Source organism: Mya arenaria, chromosome 9 (genome assembly GCF_026914265.1).
Source record: "Mya arenaria isolate MELC-2E11 chromosome 9, ASM2691426v1".
Taxonomy (NCBI): Eukaryota; Metazoa; Mollusca; class Bivalvia; order Myida; family Myidae; genus Mya; species Mya arenaria.
In genome coordinates, this window is record NC_069130.1 from 9300681 (window position 1) to 9328064 (window position 27384).

Consider the following 27384-nt stretch of genomic DNA (forward strand, 5'->3'; position numbering starts at 1 on the left):
CAATCCGTTGCCTGGGGCCATATGTTATGAACCGGGAATTATGAGACCGGATGAGACCGGATTTTACGAGGAGAGACCGGGAAATAGTATCGCCCTGCGCATGCGCAAGAACTTTGGAATCCCACTGTTTTTTCTATTTATATAACCGTTAACTCTCGGGGGCCGATAGTTAAGAAGAGATATTGAAAATGACACGAAAAACTCATTTCTAGGTCGATTTGAACCAAATTATTTTTGGATTCGTCAGTCAGGAATGCTTATCAACACATAGATGAATTTTTTTTTTTTCATGGCTAATTTGCCCGATTTGCGGACTGTCGCTTTAACAAACAATAACAAAATACATCTTTACCCACCTTATATAAGTAGATCCAAAAATTTGGCCATACTGGAAATTATTATCCTGCCCAGGGGCAAAGATAAAACAAGTACCCATATGGAACTCCTTTTTGTTGTCATCAAACAATTACCTCCCTTGTTAAAGACCGTCGTCGGTAGCATTATGGAAACCTTGTCTTGTGGAAATATTTAATGTACAAATTAATTCTTTCTTGCTTCAATTGACACCATAAAAACGTTTCCACGCTGCATTCAAGAAATATTGCTGCTCTCTCCTCAAAACTATTCAAAGACCGATTTGACTATTTACATAATCTGAATCACGAATCATCACATATCTAAACGCAAGTTATTTTCACTACAAACAAAAGGGTTCCAGCAAAAAAAATACATTTTAACTTTATTTTGTTTAACTGAGGAGGGAGAAAAAGCATCTAGCAATAGCCGCTCGTGTAAGAAAGGTTCACCTCGTTTCCGCAAAACACCCTAAGGGTTGGGATGAACCTATTTCACACTCTCGGCCATAGAAGATACTCATAATCGTTGCCATTTTTCTGACCTTTAATATCTGTTGTACTTTTGGACAGTTTTCGTTTAGGTTGTTTCTTGTACAGGCATGACGCATTATGCATTTAGTTAAAAAAGACCAAACAAATGGCGACAAGTTTATGTTAGTAAATCATTTTTATGACATAACGACACAACTTAACCGAAAACATTGACTCTAAGGCCTCGTAAAGTTCCGAATCAGAAAAATTCCACCCGAGTCGAGTATCATTAGCTGGATCAACACGCAATATTAATAGCCCCATTGCCTTTTCAAGCAAACTAATTCGATATACCTGCAGTATAGTAACGTGATTAGCAGCGCATGACGTTTTCTTACTTTATCTAAGAAACTTTATAAGCGCATTTCAAAGTCGCCGACTCCACAGAGAATATTTTAACATTTTAGAATGTTCCTGCTTTGTTGAAACATTCTGTCACTTAAACGATTTAAAAAAAAAATAGAATTGTATTTTATTTCCCAATGGGCTTTTTGAACATCTATGATAGTTTGTATTGGCGTCATGTCAACTGTTTGAGCTGTGTACTTCTATCAACTAAAACGCAAACACACATCTTTACACTTACAATGATTTATTTAATCGTAAACACATGAAACGCTTCAAGCAACATATAATGTTTAATCAATATGTTATTAACAAGCAAAATGTTCACACAAACATGATTGACCATACATCGGAACGCCTACAGATAATAATTGTTTCAATTTAATTATATAAAGACAAAAATAATCATGTGCTCATCCTTGCCTCTGTTACCTATGCCAGGCTAACCCTTTTTTGGTTGCAATATTATTTTGATTATATTCATGTGAACAACTACAGAAGCAAGCAAAAAGTTTAAACATAAACCCGGTTTAATATGCCAAATGTAATGGCGAAACGTCCCGAGTATTAGCCGTATAAAGATGAACAATGGAAATTGACGATCATGGACTAGTAAAGAAAATGAATAACAAACAAAGCAATGACTTCCCACCTACCGATATAGGTCTTTTATATTTAAGAAACTTCTGATTATCGGTTTAAGTCGGGAACTATTGTTCTCGTCTTAGAAAATGTTTTGGGATTCCGTTTGTCGGACATTGTCCAATCAGCGTTAATATGAAGAGAAAATACATGTAGTTAAACTATAATCGTATTACAAAATCCTCAAGGTTAAATATTCAAATATTTTAGTTTCTAGAATTACAAAACTGTACACGTTGTTTTATTTTTAAATTATATGTGTGTTCCTTTCTTTGAAGTCTTTGAAAGCGATTTAAAAGTACAATACACAGTATTACACGTCTCTAAAATATGATTCCTGACTCGACATACTCGAATCTAATGCAAATAAGATTATATTTACTACAATGATATTCATCAAAATAATCGAAAGACAGTACACATAATTTTCAGTATCGATTGACCATAATTGTAACATGCACTACAGAGCAATATTGACGTGATAAACAACAATATATTAAATAACTGCCATTCGCGTTTCCATACGGATGTGTTTAACTAAATTATACGAAGAGTGTTCTTCCTTCGATCGGTCATTGAACCTTAATTTACTGCTTCGATAATTTAAAGTGTTTTTGGAACTTAAGATAGAGTATATTCGGATATACAGGCCTATGACTAGACAAGACAAACAATTTATTTGCTAGAAGGCCACCATTCAAACATCACACAATACATACATGAAAACTACTTGTGCAAATTAGTGAGAACTTGTAACAAATATGTAATGTTTATACCTGCAAAAGAGAATTACTCGTTTCAAAAGCTGAGTATAAATAGTGTTCGATTTTTTCACAACATTTCCAATATTACAAGACATCAATATCTTAAACTGATTTTTTGGGGGGTTCTCATAATAATTTCTATCGATATATTCTTGTCTGATAGTATCATATAAAGAACACTCCAAAAGAAAATGATATTCTGTCTCTACAACATATAAACAATAAGGACAAAACTTTAATTATTACCAACATTTGTAAAACGGCCACATTTTATTGCTAGCGTATGAGCTGAAGCTCGAAAACGAGCATATCGTTCCGAAACTTCCTAACACAAAGAAAATTTACATACGCCTCAGTCTCAAAATTGGATTTAAAGCCTATATAAGATTGAACTTTTTATACAATTGCTACGCCATGACTAAACATAGTGATCTTTAAGTCGTTGTAAGTATGTTTCATTACCCATATTAATGCCACATACAATATTATACCATTTGAAAATCCTTTAGTATAGCCATATATTCATAAAAATAAGAATGCTCACTTGTATATAACTTCCATTAAAATCTTAAATCATATAAGCGCACAAATATACAAAATAGTTCCGAGAATATACAGGATTCGTAGATGTATCGAAATAAGTTTAAATATTCCTAATCACCGATTTGATTTCTGAATTATATCTAAATTTACATTATATACTGAACAACCTTCGTAAAACATGACGTATCGTATTTAAGATCCACCATTCAATTTTTCACTTTAAAGGGAGATTTTCATATGAACTAAAATACTATTCAATAATATAAGTTCATGGCAGCAATGTAGATCAAATCACTGATAAATACGTAAAGAAGTTCGCTCCACACATACCCATCTAAGGTTAAAATGCATTAAATGCCTTAAATTATTTCGCGTGGACTCGTGAAAAGCCAACATACTAGTACACTTAATAGTAATATAATCCTTTTAGGCCGTTGTACAAAATTATTGCAACACTTTAAGATGTAAAACTATGATTTTGCAAATGATTGCGACACCGTTGTAATGATAATTATTTTATTTACTGCATGATGATACTTTAGCCAATTAAAACGGTTATATTGCTGTCAATAACTAGTATAATATAATTTTAGTTCAATTGAAATACTATCTTACACAGGATTTTTTCCTCAAAGTATTATAAAATATTCTTTGTAATATTCATTTTCAATTCTTTAAAACAAAACCAACGTACTTTTATTCAACATTTAAAAGTATTTAGTCAGATAATGTCTAAAACACAGTAGTTTTAATAAAAGCAATATCTGTATCTTAATTATTCCAAAGAGCATTGAGCACCCTGTTTATCACAAACCCGCCTTTTCGTTCTCGTTCCTTCTGTTCCAGTTCCTCCCGTTTTTCCCTTTCACGTCTATGCTTCTCCTCGAGTTTTTTATTTGCTTTCTTCTTTTCTCTTTTATCTTCCTCCAGCAATGATGTAATTTGATCAAGCATTTTCTTTTGAACTTCCTTATTTGATTCCAGAGACGCAATCTTGTCCTGTAGGGCTGTTACTTTGTCTTCATGTTCTTTGTCTCGCCTTCTGAGTTCTGTATTTAGTTTCTTTTGTTGTTCATCCAGCTCTTTCATTTGTTTATGTAACGCATTTTGATTTGCTTTATCCAATTCGATCTTCATTCGTTTCATTGATATTTCATTTTCCTCTTTCTCCCCTAAAATAAAAAAGTGATATTATAGATTATAACCATCATGAACTGGTTTTTTGAACACGATGTTTGTTGAAAACATTTTTGAAGAGTACCACAAATATATGAATAGATTTCATACAAAGAAATATGTGGTTATTAGATGAAATTAATGTTATTCATCGTTCGTTAGCTGGTGTCAAAGAAATAATTCGTTACTTTTTAATGATAAACATGTACTACATTTTACATTAAACCAAGTAACGAAAAACATTATGGTGATAGATAACCTCGTTACTAAATTGATAAGCCGTTATAAAAAATGTGTTAATGAAATTTTGGCAATTGCATAAGTAAACAAACGAAAGTTAATTTTTACTTAAATACTGTAAAAAGGATTCATGCATTATGTTTGCTAAATTTGGAAATTCAAATACTAGTTAGTCCAATAAACCTTTTTGGGGGTTTTGAGATCGAGTCTCATCGCATGGCTTTTTTCTGCTGATTGTTTTCATTAATACTCTTAAGGTAAATTATCTTAAGTTTCTTCTGACTAAAGGGTTGCTACCTAGTTTTGTTGGGTACTTTTTCTGTAAATTCCCGATCCCGAAACGCACGGCCTACCAATGATATCTTCGGGCTAACTAAATTTACGGGACATAATGTTTGCGTATTAACAAAATCTAAGTAGACTATGCCTCTGTTTTCGTCATGTATTCGCAGACTGTCACCTTTAACGTTAACAAACTCTTTTTTTTAAATCACCGTCAAAAATGGTCAGAATGTAAATCTGATGATCCGCCGTTTTAATAAATTTTGCTGGTCAAGATGTATAGTGTTCGAAATCTGTTTGACATTTTATATTTGTTGCACTCATTTTAATGAATATGAGATCTATGGAATACAAACAAAATATGATCCACTCGATTAAAAGTTCGAACAATATTTAAGCGCAATAAAACCATGTTTCTAACCAAACGTTTGACTTTTAGTATGAACACACCTATTGTTATATCGAGGTCAACATCATGTTCTTTGGTTAAATTAGAGTAAAGAAGTCGCCAAGGCAACTACTAGTATTCGAATATCTTATTGCATATAAGAATTTGATCGGTAACAATCCTACTAAACTGCATTGAAAATATGTCAGAATAATTATCTGTATGTTATATTGATCAATAATTGATATAGGTCATATCAACCAAACATGATGAGGCAATTTATATCCGAAGGGTATACCTTAAAATAACTTAAAGAGACCCAAATAGAAGACCTGGCTTAGAACATGCGATGTTTGGAGCTTTTAGAACAAAGGTAAAAATAAATTTAATCATTATTTTAAGACAAACAGAAAATCATATACCATAAAATATCCAAAGTTTTGTTTTGAAATGAGCATTACCTTAATAAAATATAAACAAATGTGATTAAGTACAATTCATCATATCTAGGTAACAAGACGAGGATCACTAGGCAAACATCCTTTTCTTATTACAGATACCTATTTTAAAATATTTACTCTTTTTTTCCTCCTTAGAAAGCTCATCGTCTTTATCAAGAATTTTAGTTTCCTTTGGACCAAGTTGTTTCGCAAAACTTTTCCAGACCAATCCGATCTGAAACATTTAATACAATTTGAGTATGAATGACTTCCTCCGGGTTGGACAGAAACAGTGTCAAAAGTATCACTAAATCTAGTCTAGTATAGTCAACAATCAATTGTAGAACACTGGTTAATTCTTTGGTTTCGCCAATGTTTTCCAATATGTTAATTGATTGATCATAGTGTTATACATTTGGCTGCAGTGAAAAAAGGTATTTTTAAGTAGTTCGGCTATTTTTGTTTTATTTGGTGTTTATCTGATTTTGGTCAGATCGATGATAAGTCGACTGATCATCTCTGTCTGCGTCCGTATTATTGCTGAATGTATCCATCCTTCCCCTTCTTATTATGCAAACTTCCAATTGAACCGGTCCGGAGCGAGTACGACGTGACCGGTTCGGATCGACTGTGTGATGTTTCGGCTCTCAATCTTCTGCTCCGTCATAGTCATCAAATCACCTCTATTTCTCCTTGAGTAGTTGACTCAACAGATGAATCCTGTATCTGATTGTTTTCGTTGTGGTCGTAAACGAACCATCTGGAAGGTTAAAATCCGTTAAATTAGTCTGCACTGCACTGTGGTTAGTCGATGAAGGACATACCACAAACATTCTCCAATGGTGTACTTGTCAATAGGATCAGCCTTTTCTACCAACCTCCAAGCCAAAGATATCTCTTCTCATTTGGTCCCTTCGGAGAGCAGGGCATTGCGCAAAGAATGAGTTAACAACAGTCGTCTTAGGCTTCAGGCAGCGGAATTGTAGAAGTGCAGTTGGTTGGATTAGTGCAAGACGGTAGTACCTCATTATTAGAATAAAAGACATTACAACATATTCCCATTAAGCCTTGAGTTGTCTAAGACAAAAACAATTGCAGAAATGAATTTCCTGATAAGCCAGAATCAATGTCTTGCGGCATATGTACAGAGAAATTTGTTGGTTTCTTGTCGTTGCTATGGGAGCATCGAACAGACGAAGTACCAGTGAACCCAACATTGACTGAAAATGGCAACCAACAAATCTTAAAGCATTATTTCTGGCATGTGTATCTCCAAGATGAGCATATCGCAAAATCAACAGCGTAAACGGTGGCCTCAATGGTGGGAGGTAGTAAACCTAGATAACTCCTACCCTGGTACGTTGTGCATTCCCCCTTCGCAACGGACAGAGTTATCTGTTCCAAGACGAACGCGCAGTTGGTGTACAAGTAATGTCTGACGCTAGCTGTTAATCTGCTGCACGTATCAATCATATTGCGAGTTAGATATATATTTCTTTTCTACAGCTAGAAATCGCTGTACTGTCAAGCACTGCATCCATAATTTCGGATTCTCGTGTAGGTTGAGATGTAAAGAAGCTTCTGCATGATGGACAGGTTTTAGATTCCGATGTTTGTTCATAATTCTGTCTTTCCTCTACGACAGTAACCGAAAGGACGCTTGCTGCTTCTAATGAATGAATGTATGGAGTGCAGTGTTCTGAGACATTACGTCATGAAAGTGATATTTGGCTGTTCAATCGACCGCTAAATCTTAGAAATGCACAGGTTATAAGGCAAATGTTGCAAAATATCGCAAACTCAAACATACAAAGAACTAGTGAAATCCAAGCCAGTGTATGATATGATGGCGAAACTTCAATCCTCTTCACAAAGCGAATATATTAAAGTGAGTTGAACAGCAGTTAACTGTTGAACATTATTTGCTTTAAGATAAAAACAAGTAATTTCAACACTCATTTTAATGTTTGAAACATGTGACGTTGACGTCGTAGACTAAGACTACCTTAGTGCGGCAATCATAATAGTTGGTGCGTCGTGTTGAGGTCCCATACGGACACATTATTTATGATTGATTTTTTTCGAAAATATACTAACGAAGTCCTTTGAAGTGCCCACTTTAACCATTCAAGGAAACAAGCCCCTGCGGTCATACCTTTATTAAACTAACTGGGCTTGAGAAGATTCGGTAGAGAGGCACTCAAACTCGGTTTTGTTAAGTTATCTAAACAATCTGGAATTCGACTTTTGACAACACATTTATTTTGTTTCTTTTGGTTTGCAATGAAAATAATCTATATGTTGATTACCAAGGACGTTTATTGAATTTGGCCGATTGGTTTAGGAGGAGAACTTATTTAAATCATCGTACAACGGACACATTGTGATAATATTATCACACCTAGAGAACTTCTTGCTAAGGTGAGCTAACACAAAACAATTGTATACCAAAACATTTGGTCCGAATCTGAATGAAATAAATATACGTTATCTCTGTTAACAACCGATTTACATGTAAAGATAAAAAACACATCCACAAACTTAAGATATTTTACCTCTCTTTGTTCATAATTCCGAAGAGCTTGCTCATATTCTTGCCTGACCATGTCGACGTCTTGTTTGAATTTTCTATGGCCTCCGATTACTTCATAACCTTTGTTCTGCAACCCCGCTTGCAAGTTGCTGAATGATGCCAAACCTAGCAGAACGTTTGTACAATGCTTCTCTATTTCCTCTTCATTTTGACGTTGAAACTGTTGCCTGAACAAATCCATTTCCATCTGTATATCCAAATAGATAATTAACGAAAAAAGGTACAAAACTGGCTCAGATTGTTGCCAAATATAATGTTTAAGTTTTATTAAAACTGATTAAACAAAATTGACTTCTATTAACTTCCTAATATTCAATTGGTTCAACAACTTCTTAATGGAACATACAAATGTTAAGATATGTGTTTGATAGTTTTAGTTAATTGCTTCTTCGGCTCACATCGCAGATACTTTGTTTGTTTAACGTGCAGTGTCAAGTAAGGCTGTTCGGTGAAGCTAAAACCTCTATGGTCTAGTATTTAGAAACCTTATAGTTCGTGGATCTAGTAAGATGTCAAATTTGCCGGAACTTTACCATTACATTGACACAAATCAAATGTTAACATTTTTTTCTAAAATGCATCGATCTTGGTTGTCAATATAGCCTCTTTTGTAAATTTAAAACACGTTATGGGCATGAACTCTGGAATGGCGCTCATCACATAATAGTTCAGCATTTGAATAGACATGTACTGTTGAAATTTGAAAGCGGACATTAAATTGTGCCAAACCGAACAACACGATCACATTTTGTGTGCCATGCTGCTGATTCAACATAAAATGAATCGGCTATTGTGTATAATAAATGATTACAAACCAGCGCATGCTTTTCAATCAGGCTGGCAACATCCTGGACAACATTTGTACTCATGTATTCAAGCGCAGAACATCGGGCTTCTGTGAAATGCTTATCAAGCGATGATGAGGGAAGAGGCAAATCTACGTCTTCTATTCTTAATCGAAACATATCCATGCATTCGTCTTTCACTCTCTCATTTTCAATTTTAGCAGCCGATGCAAATGCATCGTCAACATCTGGCACAGCTCCCCTCGCAAGAGCGTCCACATACTTTCTGGTTAGTGTGGCAAACACTGCAGATATGAACTAATCTGTATGTATATGGCTTTCGAGAAAAAGGTACATTGCAACGAATACGCTTATACTACAGATACATATTAAGGTAGGAAGGATTTATATCAATGTAAAATTGTATGACAGAATTAAGAAATATCGTGCCTTTATCCATCTTTCAAGCAACATGCTTTAAGAAAAATCATAGCAATCAGTATCAAACGCAGTAAACACATTTAAAACGTAGAACTATTAGTTCAGAGACGTGATAACGATTTGTTCAGGATGTAGCCAATAAAAGGGTTAGATAAATTAAAGTGTTTTAACAGTGAGAGTGGACATTAGCTCTATGTTGTATCATTCAATTTTATATGATTGCCAATGAATTAAGATGGAAGGAAGTATGACCTAAAAATTATACTTTGTAACAAAAGTTAATGATTGATAGTGATCGAACCGCCATGTTTACTAGATAGATGCCATTTTAACAAGTTTGAAAGAAATCGTGTCAAAAACATTTCTCAATGCAGCATTATAGCAATAGTCTAGATTTGTAGGTACACACTTTCACGTTTACAACGCAAACAACCGATTAACCTATTTACATACATTCGAACTCGAACGTGTTTTTAATATTGTATAAGGTTGTTTTAAATTACATACTAGGTCCGTTGACAGGTTTGCTAACTTGGAGTTGCTTTGGTTTCTGACTGTAGATATATGACACAATCATTGCGGCAACAGTCTGAAATCTCTTCGAAAGGTCTTCAAATGTAAGGCATTCTAGGTTTTCCAAAATGTCAATATCTCCAGGAGGTGGAAAAGCAAAACATCTCCTTTTGTCTTGTTGAAAGAATTTACGGATGCACTCACGCGGTTTGTTGAAAGAAACACTTTTATCCGTTTTACTTTCCAGGCTTTCTTCAAAGTATTCGTCTGGGGTTATTTTCCTACCATCTTTCATCAATTTCAGTGAAAAATCTCTCAAAGCCAGCACGAATCCGGGAAGTACGCTTTGCAAAAGAAGGTTTTCTTCATCACATCTTCCGCCAAACTTAATGTTTTTCGACATTTCGGACACAAATCTGATCCATTAAGGTTAAATCAACACAACAGTTAAATTTATACTTTTTTCAGTTCGGTTATCAAGACCAAAAAAAGTCCGAGCCTGTTTGTATTTAAGTAATTTTCGAAGGACCAATAATGTTGCCAAAGCTATGTTCTTCTAGTAGAGATTAGTTTATGATTAGATATTTTGAGTAATTTTAAATAGAGACTGAGAATATTTAGTGTGATATGACTTATACTTTTTTCTAAAGCAAAATAAAGAAACAAATCAGTCTCATTTACCCAAAAGTAAATTCTTAGTCTATAACAAATACTGCAGAAATATGCAGAAATATGAGTTAAAGGATTTTTATTTCTTGGGAGTAAGTTAAAATGTAATGCAATTACTATATGACTATATTTGTTATATATTTACTTATTACGGGAATCACCGAAAAAATCATACATCACCAGAAATGTTGGAAATGGTGAATCTTCATTTGAAATGTAATATAAAGTATTCCTATAAAATGAAATACAAATATGCCAACTACTCCCCTTTTAACATGTTATTTTCTTCAACAACGCGATATGAATAAGTTATATTCGATAAAATTTTATCTAGATATGCAATAGTCCTTTATTATATTTTGCACAACATCGAGGTTGTATACTTTTAAATGAATGGTTTGTATAGTTTGTACAAAACAATACTAGGTTGTGGGATCAAATAATTTTAAAAAAGCATTCAGTTTTTGTTAACTGCTTACACTAAACATGTAACAAATCAACATGTTTTCATATGGCTTTTTAAAGCGTTTATACAATGAGGCATGTTCCAGGGCCGAACATTAGGTGCACAGCTTTGGACATGCGCTTCCTCCCAAAGACACGAAATACGTATGTTGTTTAAATGTTGGGAAGGGGTTCTAGCTTCAAGATATGTATTGCTATTCTTTTCTAAAGTTGAGCATTCTGTGATAATGATATGTTTTATTCACGTGAACCATTGACGGGGTCGGAAAGGGCGCTATTTATCCCCTCCAATTTTAGAGAGGTTCTTACGTAAGAAACGAACCGGGTTGTTTTCTATCGGACGATTTTACAGCCAAATACCTAAGTATTAAGAGCGCCACCTCAGTTGCCGTTGCTTTATTTCTGTTGCCTCGCGGATAACGCTATTATGAATCTGGTCATTGCATAGAAAATCTGATTAAAAAAGAATCGTAAACAAACGGTTAATTACGTTTATTGTAACTGTTGACTTTTGAACAAAGTTGTGTAAAAATAAAACATTAAACAAAATAAAGATTAATTGGATATTTGTATACTGTATTGTATTCCACGAATGGTAATAATGTTAGTTTTGTTTAACGAGCATGATATTTAAATATGAATGATTGGTGTCATTTTTTTTTCAAAATCAACAAAAAAATCAACATCTTATTATTTGTGTTGTTGAAATAATAATGCATTTATAAATAAGTAATTCATGTTCTGCAATGTATCTCCCATAAACTGAATCTTTTTTTCAGACGCAGATTAAGTTCGACTCGAGTAACCGTTAATGAACTATGTAAGTACATGTATTCGTAAACATTTAAAAGTTTACATAAGATATGTTAGCATAAGTTGAATTCAAATCAGGTAAGTTTACATAACATACGTTAGCATTAATTTAGATCGAATCGAGTTAGTGTTCATGAAATATGTAAGCAAACATTTTGTTTTAATAAAATATTCTACAGAAAATATGTTAAAAATATACATTGTTGTATACATATTCAAAATATGTATGGGAAAGGATACGAGAGTTTGTTCACAGCCTCTTGATCAAACGCTCCTTTCATGTTGTACACAAGGACGCTGCTAAGAAGTGTAGCCAGTGTGAAAATGCGGTTGTCATGATTAGAGTCCCCCTGAATCAATACACAAGAAGATATAGATAGCAGTTGGTTGGCAAAACGTAAAATGTCATCATCTTTACATTGACAACAATAAGTGGACAGTTTAATGAGTCGTCCTGTGCAGTCATTATACCTCTTAATTTCTTATTGACAATTACTCACGTTACTGCTATGCCTGGCTGTGCTGTTTGGGGAAAAGTAGTTTACAATGAAATGATTGCTGTACATGTAACAGTTATTCATGGATGTTAGTTTCAGCTTAGATCAAATTTTCTGTATTAATTTAATTATGTTTATTATCATCATCATTATTTTTTTATTTATTTTTATTAATATCATTATTTTTTATTTTTTTTATCATTGTAATAACCCCTGTTTGTGGCTTTCCAACTGAACTATCAAGTGACAAAGTGACTCAGTTTAAGAAATACAATAAGACCCGCGCAGCTGATTATAGTACGCATAACCGTACAAGAGCCTTAACAACAGAGTGATAGAGCGGGAACAATTAAATTTTGTTCAGACGCATTTCACTTTTTATAGTGCGCCCAATCAAGTACCTGAATGGTTATAAAAACATCGGATTAACTGGAGACAACGAAGATAACGGTGAAATAGGCATGGAGCAAGGCAAGTCTTTCCATATACAGGAATAACCAAGGACCACGAAACAAGAAATGCCGGTCATTGTACTGGCAGGATAATGTAACAAGTTCATTCCTGCCTTCTCATATTTGACATAACTTACATAAAAACTGTTTGAGCAAATTAAAGTTGCCATTAAAAACAGTTCAAACGGGAACAGAACAATTTTACACAAGATATAAAAAATGCTTGGGAATAGATTTTAGCATCAAACCAGTCCCAGAAATTATTTAATGGTACGGAGTTTGCCTGACAAATCACGCTCCGTTGGCCTTCGTACAAAGAAACGAAGTTGGAATTGGCTGGAAAATGCGCTAGGCATTGTTAATGCAGAAACACAGTTTCCGAAAGGTTCTGCAATTGTGTGTGCCGACTACCTTCAAGCATGTTATAAAGGATACTTTCGTATGGATAACACAGGGTGTTTTCTTAAAGATAGGGCATTTTGCCAAAAAAGTCCCTGATGTCTTTATATGACAGATGTAATACTATAGGCTTGTATAAACACTACTTCCAAATGGAGGAGCATATAGTCGCCGCTTTTGTCCGTCCGTTATCCGTCCGTCTTTCCGGCTGTCCGTCCGCCTCACCACTGTCCGGATAATAACCCGATATTTTTCCATAACGGGTGTTTGTTTGGGCCATATTTTGGAAGGTGATGAAGGGAATCAAATGAAACTTGATATATTGATATATGAAAATGATATCATACCATGTTTTAACTTCCATATTCAGGTAACGTTTTTAACAATTAAATTGGCTGCTTTTCATTCCATTGTTTGAAATTTACTCAAAACTAATTCTCAAACATGTTCATATCTTTCCATGTGATGAATATTTCCAACGTGTGTGTTTAGCATTGATACAACCATTCCCTTTCTATAAGAAAATTGTATTAGAACTTCTGCCATTTCATAGAAAATGAGCGTACGGGATCAATCACACCTTAAAGCGATACTCTTGTTAATCAAGCTACGTTTAGTTTATATAGCTGAATCGTTATTTTTAATGTTTTTTGCTTAGCTTGATGTACGTATGCTTCTAAAGTGATAATATGGGAGTTTTACTTTTAACTGTTGAAGTAAGAATTGGCACTTAGACAAACTTTATCTTTTGTTCACTTTTTTCTATTTTCTTAAATGAAAGTATCATTAACTGTGTATCTCTGTTTCCTGGTTTATATTTACTGTATATCTAAATGCCAGAATTAAATAATCAAGATTCAAGATATTATCTTTTGTTTAAACACATTTTATTGCTCTAGCGACTACACATATTACCAGCTATTGTTACAGTCTGAGTATTGTACTGGTATTTTTAACCCTAGGAACATGCGATCTTGGTAGACGATATTGTGTATGTTATGAGCAGCCGTTGTCCATAGACAGCTATTGCACACGTTATCAGGTTCAGAGTCGCTCCCAATACTAGTGGATGTCATTCTCTAAGGAGTTGCAGTAGAAACGTTAGCTGAGGAAGTGATTCATGGTTGCTGAAACGTTTGCTACAGAGAGCTCCAACCACAAGACGATCGAGCGCGTGGATATGTAGCAGAATATATTGCTCAAATTTCAATAAATTGAGTGAACTACTAAAGTTAACGTCACATATATCTTACGGTTGAGACATATGTAATGTTGGCAGCTTCAATGCATAGGTCCAATCAAAACTATTTACACTTTACACATACATACCATTATTAGACATACCTGGTAAAATAAGTATAAGAGAAAAATATACCCGGATGCAACAAACTTGTAAAGGATCCTATATTTTGTAAACGGTCAGAATCGATAATTATTCTTAAACATTTCCAACGCTTACCTTTTCTACATCTCCTATTCCTTCTGTGTCCAAAAGTATAAGAACAGTGTCCTTTTGTTCGGGATGGTCCCTACACCAAACCCAGATGCCTTTCGTTGTTGATTGTATTGTATCACCGATTGCAAAACCTGCATTATTAATACATATTTTATAATATTATCATCATAAATCCACACGAAATTTAAATATATAGAGGCGGCTATCAGTATTCCACTGACGTCACACGATGTATCATTGCGCGATCTTAAATGACGTCATTAAACAAGTAAAAACGCCAATAGAGTTATAAGTAATTTAAACCAGTAATTATTAAAATGTCATTGTTATTAGAATTTCATTTTGATCCGCAATGACGTATTTTACTTTTATGGATGCAAATTTCATTTTCACAAAGCAGGCACTCCATTAAAGCCGATTCTGAAAAGATAATCGAGTCGAGTACAACCTTACAAATCTTATTCAACATTAATAGCCCTATTTCATGTTATACTATTGTAACAGTCAAAACATCAGCGTTACCTCGCTTAAACGATACGACACCAAAACGAGACACACAATGTCTCAAACTATCGAACTTATATAGACTGAATACAAAGATATCATTATCGATTGCTGTATTTTAAGAAATTCATCCTGCAGTATGTTTGTGAAACATCTATCTATTACTGCGATTCATAGAGTATAGGTATAGAAACAAAGAAGCTTCGTTATATGTTTCACAGTTGCGTTAGTACTGTTATCAACACACGGAAAGTGAAGGAAGAAATCTTTTGTCCTTACCAAAGTATTACTGGTTTATGATACCTTGTGAAAAAAGACATTGGAAAATCAAAAAGTTTCATATGCGCGTTATGTTGTTTCGAATGACGGAAAACCTTATAAAGGGATGTTTGACTACGCTAATTATTCGTTCATTGAAATTACCATTGGCCTTTAGCATAAGGCATTTATCATCCATCATTGTAATAAAGAATTTTGATAATCAAATAATCCTTTTCCCGTATATAGCAGTACCTGTTTGTGCGTCAGCAAGTCGATTCATTAAATATGATTTCCCTGTTCTGTATGGCCCCGCAATGGCCACGATAACACACGGTGTGTCTATGCGGGATATTTCGTCAAGGACATCCTCGCACACTTCAAGTAGATTTTCTCCTCTCGCGCGTACTAGGCATTGGGGTACTTTGAAGACGCTGGAATCGGTCGTCGACAGATACCTTAGTATGAAAAAGTGTTCAGGTATTTCGGCACTGAATTATTCAAATACATGGAATTTTACCTTTTTTAATGTTTGTACATTTCAAGTTTCTTTGCAAATGTATTGTTTTAAGCAAGCTTATTATTGATTCATCTCAAATGCGAGTGGCAATGCACTGCATTTTAATGCATTATGCAATTTTAGAGGACTATTCCGTAAGCCTTTGGATAGAAAAGTCGAATTAGAACTCATTTTGGTTGCTTCGGCAGAAGGGATTGTAACGTTGTTGATAATTCATTTAAGACAAAAATATTTTTATGAAAGTACATTAACGTTTCGGAAAATGACAAAGGTTTTAGTAATTTTATAATTATGAGCACATAAGCTTGAAAAAAAAAATCTCATTTACGACGACTAAAAGCGTCTTATCTATGCAAATATTCTTTTTTATTGAATCTTATTTATAAATGTTCTGATTCTACCTGCCACTGTAACGCCAATATCGATTGATCAATATAGTAATATAAAGTCAAATAAATGAGTTCCACTGTCATGCGTTTATCACCCTTAGTAGTAATTATTTCTGGTAATAATTTGTTGGAAAAAAACAGACCTTTATTCATGTTTAATAAAAGGTTAGAATATTGTAGCGTTTCTTAAGAATACATAATACCGCGTTGGAAAAGTTGGAAAATTGTTAACTTGATCTTAATATCTTATTGAAGGAAGGCATGGAAACCAACACTCAAATAAATGCACGCGGTGAGCGACTATTGTACATGTCATGTGAGTGATACAACCACTACAGAATGTTTGATTTGCCTATTAACTCTTTGATTATCGCTAATACATACCATACCTCTGCCTCAACAGATACAAATACACTTCAATATTATAATTCGTAGAAAGTAAAACTGAGTTTAAATTTGTTTTCTTTATGACTAGTTTCAACAGATTTATCGTCCTTTACCAAGTAAAATCATGGAATTTGATAGCTTGTGGCCTACGATATAGCAAAGGTTCATTACGTACAGTCCATGCAATTTGTTGATCTATTGGTATTTACAAATATAATTCAGTTATTTCCAGTAGTGTGTGGTCGAATCTGGAGATTATTGAAAAGTGTGGGAATTCATAACTAGTTACGATTGATCTACTGCGTAATAAGTGCAAGAGGATGCTGAAAAAAAATCTAGGATATAAATGGCAGGACCGACGAAAAAAACGATAGAGGGGAAAACAAAACATTTGAATGTACGTACGTTTCTCGAGACGGCATTTCCTTTTCTGTGATAACAGCCGGTGGGGCTGAATCTAAAATAAAATGATAAAAATAGTTTGTACTCCTACTGAGAATTGTCCATCCTGTAACATAGGCGGGGGTCTGTTTGAGTATGAGAAATTCACGCCCAAAGCGGGGTAAAGGGATTAAGAACCCCTTTGAAACTGTTTCCAAAGTGATTTATATTTATTTCAATGTACTTGTTAATGCATTTAATGTTAATTTCCGATCGAATAAGAATTTGAAACCTCTCAATTTTGATTTCAATATCAATCCTGACCTTTACATTAACTTGAGTACGCAATTCACTCAGTTTAGGATTATTTTTAGAATATGTTCGTTTTTCATTATTTTTTTTGCTTAATAATAATCTTACCTGGTCTTTTCATAGGCGGGGGTTTATTCGGATTGTTTTTCCGTCTTATCTGAAATAGAGTGGTTCACTGAAATAATGAAATATAAAAACATGAATTAAAAGGAATGAATGGAATGAAATTCAGACAAGAAGACATAGTGTGGCTACGATTCAATACCCATTTCATCACTACTTGAAAACGTTGTTTGCTTTACATTTGTTGTTGATACAAATGAATTGATGTTTAAAAGTTAAACTTTAATAAAATATAATAATAAAAACGCCATTATTTACAGAACATTTAACATTTTGATACATCTTAGTTTACAAGATTAAATGATTACATAAAAGTTGGAATAATCCTTTAAAGATATTTTTTAAGTTAGTTGTTCTTTTTGCGTCACTTTCAAATACAATATATGGAAATGACCGTATTCAAACAAAAAGATGACATAATTTGTGCAATGAGCTAATTTTTCTAGTTAAAAGTGATTATCTTGTTCAGAATTAAAACTCATAGTTCGTCCATTTAAAAACTATCAAGACAAGGCTCTGTCAAAATAACGGGTCAAACGCAAAGTTCCCTGAATAGACATTCCCGTTTCCTAGTGTGGTATTATGCATAGGTGTTATAAAGCTCATTTCTCCGCATGAAAGAAAAAAGACTCACTTTAAAATCATAACTCATGCAATGGTTACTCACAGATTTCCAAACTTAAACTTAAAAATAACCAAATCCATATTTTAGTCCATTAAAACTACGTAATCAATAGTATAAGCAATGTAAATTCTGCGTGACGTTATCACTTAACATCCGTGTGTATACATATCAATTCGCGGTTTGAAATTTGAAAAGACCGTTAGTGTCACAATGCGAATGGAATATTGCCATTTTGGTAGATGAGCACATGGATATAACTTTCTTAAGTAAGACCTCAAAAACGGGTTGTAAAAATTGCCAGTGTATAAAGATTTGACGTGGAACCAGTCACTGTGCTCATTATTTAAGATTTGCTAGCCTTAGGTCAATTGGACCTCCCCCAACCCGCTTCTCGATTTTGTTTGTCTCTCAGAATAAATGAATTGAATGTTCGTGGATATGGAGGTTTACAAATGATTGCCAAGTGTTGATAATCTGCTCGTTTCGTTTTCTCGTCAGCCGCCTAAACTAGAGATCATTTCTTTAGGAAAAGAAGGCTCATACTTCACCAAATTTCACCAGTATGCTATTTTCTCGCTTATTATTTAGCAACGTAACAGAGTTGACAGCTCTTGAGTCAGGATTTTATGGATTTCTCGGGAGTCATTTATTCCTCGCTGATCAAAGAGGGCCTTTAATATTGAGATCCTGATCAGTGTCACAAGGGTGTTTCTGCTTATTTGTTTTGTTAACAAATATTGTTTTCAAAGCCATGCAAGCTATGGTCTGCGCTGCAACAACATTGTCATCATGTTCAAGCTTTACCTCAAAACTCGCTGACTAAACAATGTATGAAAGCTTCAGAAAACGAGTAACAACACCAGTCCATTGCCATCTACTGACACAAAGTCAGGGACAGAGAAATCGGCTGACGGCATGCCTTTCTACATTTTACGTTTTTTTACAGCGGGTATGAATATATGTATTAGTAATGCTTTGTTATGGGTAAGCTGCCTGGAAGATATACAATTATATTAAAATATTTTGAGGGTTTTTATCACAGCTGCTCCGTAATTCATTTCTTTAAATGTTATAACCTATTGATCCAGGTAGATATTGGCCTATTATAGATGCAAAACTGTAACGGATTCGTTTAAGAAGTCTTACTTTAAACCATTCATTTAAAACCGATTTTTTTCCAACACGTTGTACACAGCTGTCAGTCCAAGTTATTGATTTAAACATATTGCCAGAAGACGCTGTTCACCGATAACGCTTGTCATATATTGATTTATATCCGAGACAAATTTATGACTAACCCTTTTAAAAGATAAAAATGATGCGTCGGATGCTATATTTTGTGTACAAAACGACTTTTTAAATATATAAAGTTATGTATAGTTTATATCAAGTGTATATTTAACATAAGTGAAAAGTATAAAATACATGTTCAACTTAATGCGAACGTCAATTCATAAGGTATACATCTAGACCTTAAGCTTTCAGAACTTGTTTTGTGTTTTTGTGGTGTGTTTTTTTTTCCTTTGTGAATCTTGAAAGTACACACAAAAGATAGTTCAAGCATAATCTCAACCCATATAATTTGTCGAGAACCACTTATCGATGATTTCGTTAATGCGTTGTGGTTAAAAGTACGAGAAACACCCGAAAACAAGCGGATGTCTAGCTAATCCCAAGAAATACGTGTTCATGCAATCAATCTTATATTGACAAAATATATTTCCCAAATAAATATGTGTCGACGTTGCAAATTGACCAGTAATTCATTTGAATTAAAGATAAACGTCGGTGAACCAAATGCAAACCGGTTGTTGGGCTGAACGTAATATTAGATGGTTTTACTCACTTCCGTCATCTTTAAATCCATGCTGGCGGACAAATCAGTATGATTTTCATTGGAAGCCATAACTGGTCTGCAAAGAAACAAAAAAGAGAAAATTGGTATTATAGTATCGGCACGCCTATGATAAAGCTGACCAGACCTGTAGCTGCTTAGCTAGTTGGATGTCTGTGGTTAAGTAAATGTAATTAAACAGTCGATTGATAACGTCCTTATTTGTATAGTCTTGTGTGTTAATACATACCCGTAACATTCTATTTTGTTTCATTTTCAATTATATCTGAGGTAAGGATCAAGGCCATCAAATTGTAAAAAAATAACAATTTCCCAGTGTCCTCTCTCGTATACGAACATTTTTCTATTACATATTTAGCATATGAGTGGACAATGATAACGTGGATACTTTTAACAAGTTTGTGATAAACAACTCGGTTTGCATTTTTATTCCAGAGCTTTTGCCTAAGAATTGTCAATATAATATCAAACATATATTTCTTTCTGATATTAACTTTTCTTACCTAATCCTTATCATTTTTTGCCATGTGTATATACATAATATCTGAACTGATTCTGTGCAGAACGTCATTAGATTCATATTATCAAACCCTTAAACATTTTTTATCAAATATACCTTGTATGCTTCCTAACACAATTATTTCCTGTCAAATTTTGATAAATGTTAATTAATAATTTCAATGTTTGTAGCCTCACCATATTGCGCATGTATAAAAGCCTAATATAGTGCAACATCCACTTAGGAATAATAGACTATCTCTATTCATTATATCTTCAATATATAACAGGTTCAATAGAGAAACATATCATTCTGGTGACGTCAGTCATACTCATAATTGTTCAAAATTGTTCAATCATTTTTCCTTTTCAAAAGTGAAAATCCTACAAAGGTTCATTGCGAACAATCCATGCAATTTGATAATCCACTGATATTTACTGAAAATAATTCAGTTATTTGCCGAAGTGTGTGATCAAATCTGGAGATCATTAAAAAGTGTCGGAATTTATATCAAGTTATGATTGACCTACAGCGTAGCATGTGCAAAAGGTTACTGAAAAAAATCTAGGATATAATTGGCAGCAACGACGAACAAAACGATAGAGGGGAAAACAAAAGATTTAAATGTACGTACGTTTCTCGAGACGGCAATTCTTTATCTGTGACAACAGCTGGTGGGGCTGAATCTTAAATAAAAATAAGAAACAGATCTTCTTACTGCTGATAATTGTCAATCATGTAGCATAGCCGTGGATCTGTATGACTATGAGAAATGCATGCCATAAGGAGAGTAAAGGGGCTTTGAATCCGTTTAAAACTGTTTTCAAAATTTTCTTCATTCAAATGATAGAGTACTTCTTAATGCATCTAATATTAATTTTCGCGCAAATCAGAATTTAAAAGCTCTCAATTTTGATTTTAGTATTCACTCAATTTAGGAAAGTTTTTAGAATATGTTCGCATTTATTTTTTTGTTGCATAAAAATATTCTTACCTGGTCTTTTCATAGGCGAGGATTGAGTCGGATTGTTTGTTCGCCTTGTCTGAAATAGTATGGTATACTAAAATAATGAAATATGAAAACACAACAGAATGGAATTCAGTCAAAGCGAAGATGTGTGGCTACGATTCAGTACCACGTCATCACTACTTAAACACGTTGTTTGATTTACATTTGTCGTTTATGCCCATTTATTGATTAATTAAAATGATGAATACGCCATTAATTAAAAAAAAAAAAAAACATTTAACATCTTGTTACATCTCAGTTTAGACGATTCAATGTAACTAGTCAAATTACGACGTAAAAATTGGAATAATCCTTCAGAGATACTTTTTAAAGTTGGAAGTTCTTTTTGCTTCACATTCAGATACATTCTGCAATATCCTTTATTAGATGGAAATTACCGCATGCAAACAAGAAGGTAAAATAATTTGTGTAATAAACTCATTCGTACTAATTTAAGAGATAATTTCGTTTAGAATTTAAACTCAAAATTTAGAATTTGTCTATTTAAAAACGATAGAAATAAGCTTTGACAAAATGATGGGTCAAAGTACCTTGAATAAACATTCCCGTTTGCAATTGTGATATATGCATAAATGTCATTAGACTAATTAATTGGATTCCACCCTCTCCTCGGTTTAGTTTGCCTCTCGGAATAAATGTACTAAATTAATATCATTGATATAACTCATACTGGAATACCACTGTAAGTGTTGATTCTCTGCTCTTTCCGTTTTCTCTTCAACAACTGAAGATCATTCATTTAAGACAAGGAGGCTCATACTTCACCATTTTTTACTAACGCTTATTTTTTAGCAACGTCACAAAGTCGACAGCTCTTGAGTCATGCTTTAACTGATTTTTCAGGATTTAATAGTTTCTGGCTGTTAAAAGGGGGCCTTTAGTATTGAGGTCGTGATCATTTTTTACCATGGCGTTTCTGCTTGTTTGTTTTGTTTTAAATTCGTTCACATACATATTTTAAAAGCAATGCCAACTATTGTATATTTTAAGATGGTTGGTTTGCTCTTCAACAAGATTTTGATCATGGTCAAGCTTTACATCAAAACTCGCTGATTTAAAAGTCTGAAAGCCACGAACAAAGAGTTGAGTAACAACACCAGTCCTTTGTCATCTATTGACAAACAGTCAGTTACAGAGATTTCGGCTGATGGCATGTCTGTTTACGTTTTTGACAGCGGATATGAATATATCTTTTAGTGATGCGTTTGGTAGGTTGCATCTATTAGTAACTTTATATACAAAATGAGGGCTTTTATCACAGCTGCACCGTAAGTTATGTTATTACTTTTATAACCTGATCATAAACGTAGTGGCATAACGGAGACACATCGACAATACTAGGATATTAATTTAGACTGTAAAGGAGTCGTTTTAAAAGTCTTTCTTTAACCTCTTCATGTTGAACCGATTGTTATTTCCAACACGGTTCACACAACTGTCAGTCCAATTCAGTTATTGATTTAAACATATTGCCAGACAACACTGTTCACCGATTGCGCTTCTCATATCATTTATAATAATTTGGTATAAATCGTATTAAGCGAAGACTAAACATTGGTGATTAATATTTAATATATGTTACACTTAATTCCGAATAAGATCATCACTTTATAAGGTATACACCAAGACCTCTAGCTTTCAGAACTGTTTTGATGTCTTTTGGAAATTATACATCAAAGATGGTTGAAGCCTGGTTTTCAAACCACAAGTGGTAGAGACACTAGTCAACGAATACGTTTAATGCGTTAATGACGAGTTCTACGTGAAAAATAATGAGCGGGCCAATTATGGGCTTGTTGCATACCAAAACAGTGGCAGATCTCTAGCTAACCCCAAGTGCTGCGTGTCAAAGCACTCAATCTTATGTTGACAAGTAGTATTTCCCAAATAATATATAGTAAAACGTTGACGCTGCAAATTGACCAGTTATTCATTTTAATTTAAAAGTAAATATCGGTGAAGGAATTGCGAAAAGTTTAACTCACTTGCGTTGGTTCCACCTTGCTAGTGTGCTCAAATGATTTGAGCGTCATCTTTAAATCCACACCGGACGAATCAGTTGGATTCCCGTTCGAAGCCATAACTGGTCTGAAAAGAAACAAACCATGAGTAAATTGGTATATAGTATCGGTACGCCTATGATAAGCTAACCCGACCTGTAGCTGCTTATCTATGTTCTGACTATATTTTGATGTAGGTGGTTAAGAAAATGTAATTAAACAGACGTTTAGTAACGTTCTTATTTGAATGTGTCATTATTAAACCTTGACATTCTATTTTGTTTCATTTTCAATAATTTTAGGGTTATTGCCCCCAAATGTTTGTCAAAATCGTTCCAATTTCCCTATTATTCAGCCCTTCAAACTTTTGACCAGATATACCTTGTATGCACTCTAACACAATAATTTCATATCAAATATTAATTAATCATACAATTTTTTGTATAGACTTACCATATTGCGCACGTTTGAAAGCCTAACGTATTTGAACGTCCACTTTGAAGTAATATACTATCTCTAAATAATTCTATTCTATTATATCTTCAATTTATTTCAAGTTCAATATAGAGAAACATATCGCTCTTGTGACGATAGTCATACTTATTATTGTTGATGATTTATTGACAGTTAAATAATTTGACTATGAGAAGTTACTGCGTTGTTACAACGCTGTGCACAAGTTCCTGTCTGTGACCATATTCCAAGGTGTTGGAATTTGACTTGCTTACATCTCTTCAAGGGAAACACAAATTCTACACGTTTATCTCCGATTTAAGTGCTTGACGTCACATTGGAGGATACGTTGGAGCATTTTCAACGCAAAACACACCGTCGTTGCAAATAACCCAATACACATTGGAAGGAAAGCTTTAGTAATCAAAAAAAGTTTCGATACATTCAAAGGTGCACATACTAACATAAAGATACAAACACCATTAGGTACATGATATTAACTCAATGAATTGTTAATGAATTAAAAGTATACTCAAGTAAACTCAAGTAAACCACATTGTAATTTAGTTAACTGCTTCATAAAACAATGTGGAATATTTATCCTTTTGAATCACAAAATGCATCCAATGCATTAACAGAAACTGTTCTTGGCACTATTGGTTTATACGATAAACGATAGAGTGGACAACAATGGGACGCCACACATCTGTAGTTAAATGGTCAATTGTTGTACGAACTAATATATATATTACCGCACTAATAACTCTATTCTAAGTTTCTTTTGCCATGTATGTACTTATAACAGAACGACCTGAATATGAATGTATTGGATAAATGGACAATCGGGAGTCGTGAGAAAATGCAATTGACTCAGTTAGTGTTTAAAACAATACCCCCATACAGTAAAATAACTAGGAATTGCTTTCAAGAGAAAATTCGAATCGGCAGATAGTAATTAAAACCGTATGCTTTCAAATATTTTAAAGGCTGATACTCCTAATTATACAGGTATTGTTCGTAAGCAAATATACGGCTATACGTGTAGGTCGAGGAGACAGGCAAGTTGTCAATATCAAATTGTTATAATATCGATCTAAAATAGGAATACCACTGTAAGAATATTGTCTAAACAGTGAGCAATGAAAACAAATTTACAATGATTTGTTTGATAGGTCAAGTTCATTTTTGAAAATGTGTTGATTGTTCTTGTTGATATATTTGAGTAAGATCACTAAAATCAAACCATGACCGGCTCGTATCGGTTATTGTCCCAAATAATGACTGCGTAAAGCAAGCAGTGTGGTAGTTATATAAGAATAATGTAGCTTTTTGTTTAAATCAGGGCCAAATACCTTAGTTAACAATAAAGTGGAGTTGAGTTCAGTAAATTAGTATAGCCAGAATAATGGGCATCGCTTGACGTCTCCCTATTGTAAGGGGCAACATATGTACCGCCATCGACGGCAACGAAACCAATGTTATGACGATACCATCACTACGAAATATATGTGATGACGATACCTCAACAACGAAGCAAATGTTTTGTCAATACCACCACAACGAAAACAATGTTATGACAAAATCACAACAACGAAAACAATGTTATGGTAATACCTCGACAACGAACACAATGTTTTTGCAATACCTCAACAACAAAATCAATGTTATGACAATGCCTCAACAACGAAAGTAATTTTATGGCAACACCTCGGCAGCAATACCAATGCTATGGCAATTCCACCACAACGAAACCAGTGTTATGGCAATACCTCGACAACGAAACTAATGTTATGGAAATACCTGGACAACGAAACTCATGTTATGGCAATACCTCGACAACTAAACAAATGTTACGACAATACCTGGACAACGAAACTAATGTTATGGAAATACCTGGACAACGATATTCATGTTATAGTAATACCTTGACAACTAAACAAATGTTACGACAATACCCGGACAACAAAACTAATGTTATGGCAATACCTGGACAACGAAACTAATGTTATGGCAATACCTCGACAACGAAACCAATGTTATGGCAGCACCTTGACAACAACACCAATATTATGGCAATACCTTGACATGAACACCTATGTTATTGTAATACCTCGACAGCAAAACCAATGTTAGGGCAATACATCCACAACGACACCAATGTCTTGGCAATACCTCAACAACGACACCAATGTTATGGCAATACCTTAACAACGACACCAATGCTTTGGCAATACCTCAACAACGACACCAATGCTTTGGCAATACCTCAACAACGACACCAATGCTTTGGCAATACCTCAACAACGACACCAATGCTTTGGCAATACCTCAACAACGACACCAATGTTATGGCAATACCTTAACAACGACACCAATGTTATGGCAATACCGTGACAAAGAAACTAATGTTATGACAATACCTTGACAACACAACAAATGTTATGACAATACCTCGACAACGACACCTATGTTATGACAAAACCGCGAAAACACAACTTATGTTATGGCCATACCTCGACAACAAACCCAAAGCTATGGCAGTACCTCGACAAAGAAACTAATGTTATGGTAATAACTCCACAAAGAAACCAGTGTTATGACAAAACCTCCAGAACGAAACCAATGTTATGGCAATACCTCGACAACAATACCAATGTTGTTTCAATACCTCAAAAACGAAACCAATGTAATAACATTACCTCGACATATCTTCATTGAAAAATAGACGAGTTTAAATCACAATACACCCAATTGTTAATGCTTTTTTCTATATATTTATTACGCCTATATTTTTAATCATTTTTATATCTTTAAATTGTTTGGGTATACACATAATATTATTACCTTGTTTAAGTTAACAGTTTTTACGGACTTAACTCTATCATTATAAAAGGCTTAAACAGCAGGCTCACTTACAGAAGACAGAAAGGAATGATATTTACCTTCAGTAAAAAATAAATAAATCACCACGTTTTAAACCCTATGAATACTGTTTGGTACGGCGTAAAGTGTCTACGTGCAATCAAGCAAATGTTTATTGACAACCGGCACCTTCACTATGGTTTGAATAAAGGCTTATTCAATAATATTTAATGATTTACAAGCAGACTGACAATGAAGTTTTAAATGGACCTTGAAGTCAATAAGAAATGCGTAAATAAATATAGACTCAATACGATAGCATTAAATTACTGCATGTTTCTTTATTGTATATAGTTTTAAAGCTGCACTCTCACAGATATACCATTTGTACAACTT

At 33.9% G+C, this 27384-nt stretch overlaps 1 protein-coding gene across 3 annotated transcripts; it reads right to left on the minus strand.

Annotated features, from left to right (window-relative positions):
- Positions 1–1593: 1593 nt before the first annotated feature.
- Positions 1594–27153, minus strand: LOC128203349 (guanylate-binding protein 1-like). 3 transcript variants are annotated; one of them, XM_052904732.1, is made up of 15 exons: positions 27069–27153; positions 23659–23761; positions 21638–21686; positions 21278–21329; positions 20136–20202; positions 17650–17698; positions 17254–17305; positions 15808–16010; positions 14794–14921; positions 12227–12336; positions 10034–10455; positions 9116–9390; positions 8263–8487; positions 5846–5942; positions 1594–4353 (listed from the first exon to the last, which is right to left on the minus strand). In XM_052904732.1, exons 2-15 carry the CDS (start codon positions 23752–23754, stop codon positions 3953–3955), a joined length of 2226 nt encoding a protein of 741 aa, XP_052760692.1. In that variant the 5' UTR covers positions 23755–23761; positions 27069–27153; the 3' UTR covers positions 1594–3952. The 3 variants fall into 3 exon arrangements, with proteins under 3 accessions (XP_052760692.1, XP_052760693.1, XP_052760694.1); XM_052904734.1 differs by lacking the exons at positions 1594–4353; positions 5846–5942 and adding an exon at positions 6339–6467; XM_052904733.1 differs by lacking the exons at positions 21638–21686; positions 23659–23761; positions 27069–27153 and having other exon boundaries at positions 17650–17716; positions 21278–21320.
- Positions 27154–27384: the final 231 nt, after the last annotated feature.

What these genes read in the sequence shown, in the direction of transcription:
- LOC128203349 (XM_052904732.1), bottom strand. Translation starts at nt 23,754, where the DNA reads ATGGCTTCGAACGGGAATCCAACTGATTCGTCCGGTGTGGATTTAAAG. An exon ending in TGGATTTAAAGATGACGGAA is followed by an intron (nt 17,699 to 20,135) that starts GTGAGTAAAACC and finishes ACTCTATTTCAG; the next exon opens with ATAAGACGGAAAAACAATCC. An exon ending in GAATAGGAGATGTAGAAAAG is followed by an intron (nt 12,337 to 14,793) that starts GTAAGCGTTGGA and finishes GTATTGATTCAG; the next exon opens with GGGGACTCTAATCATGACAA.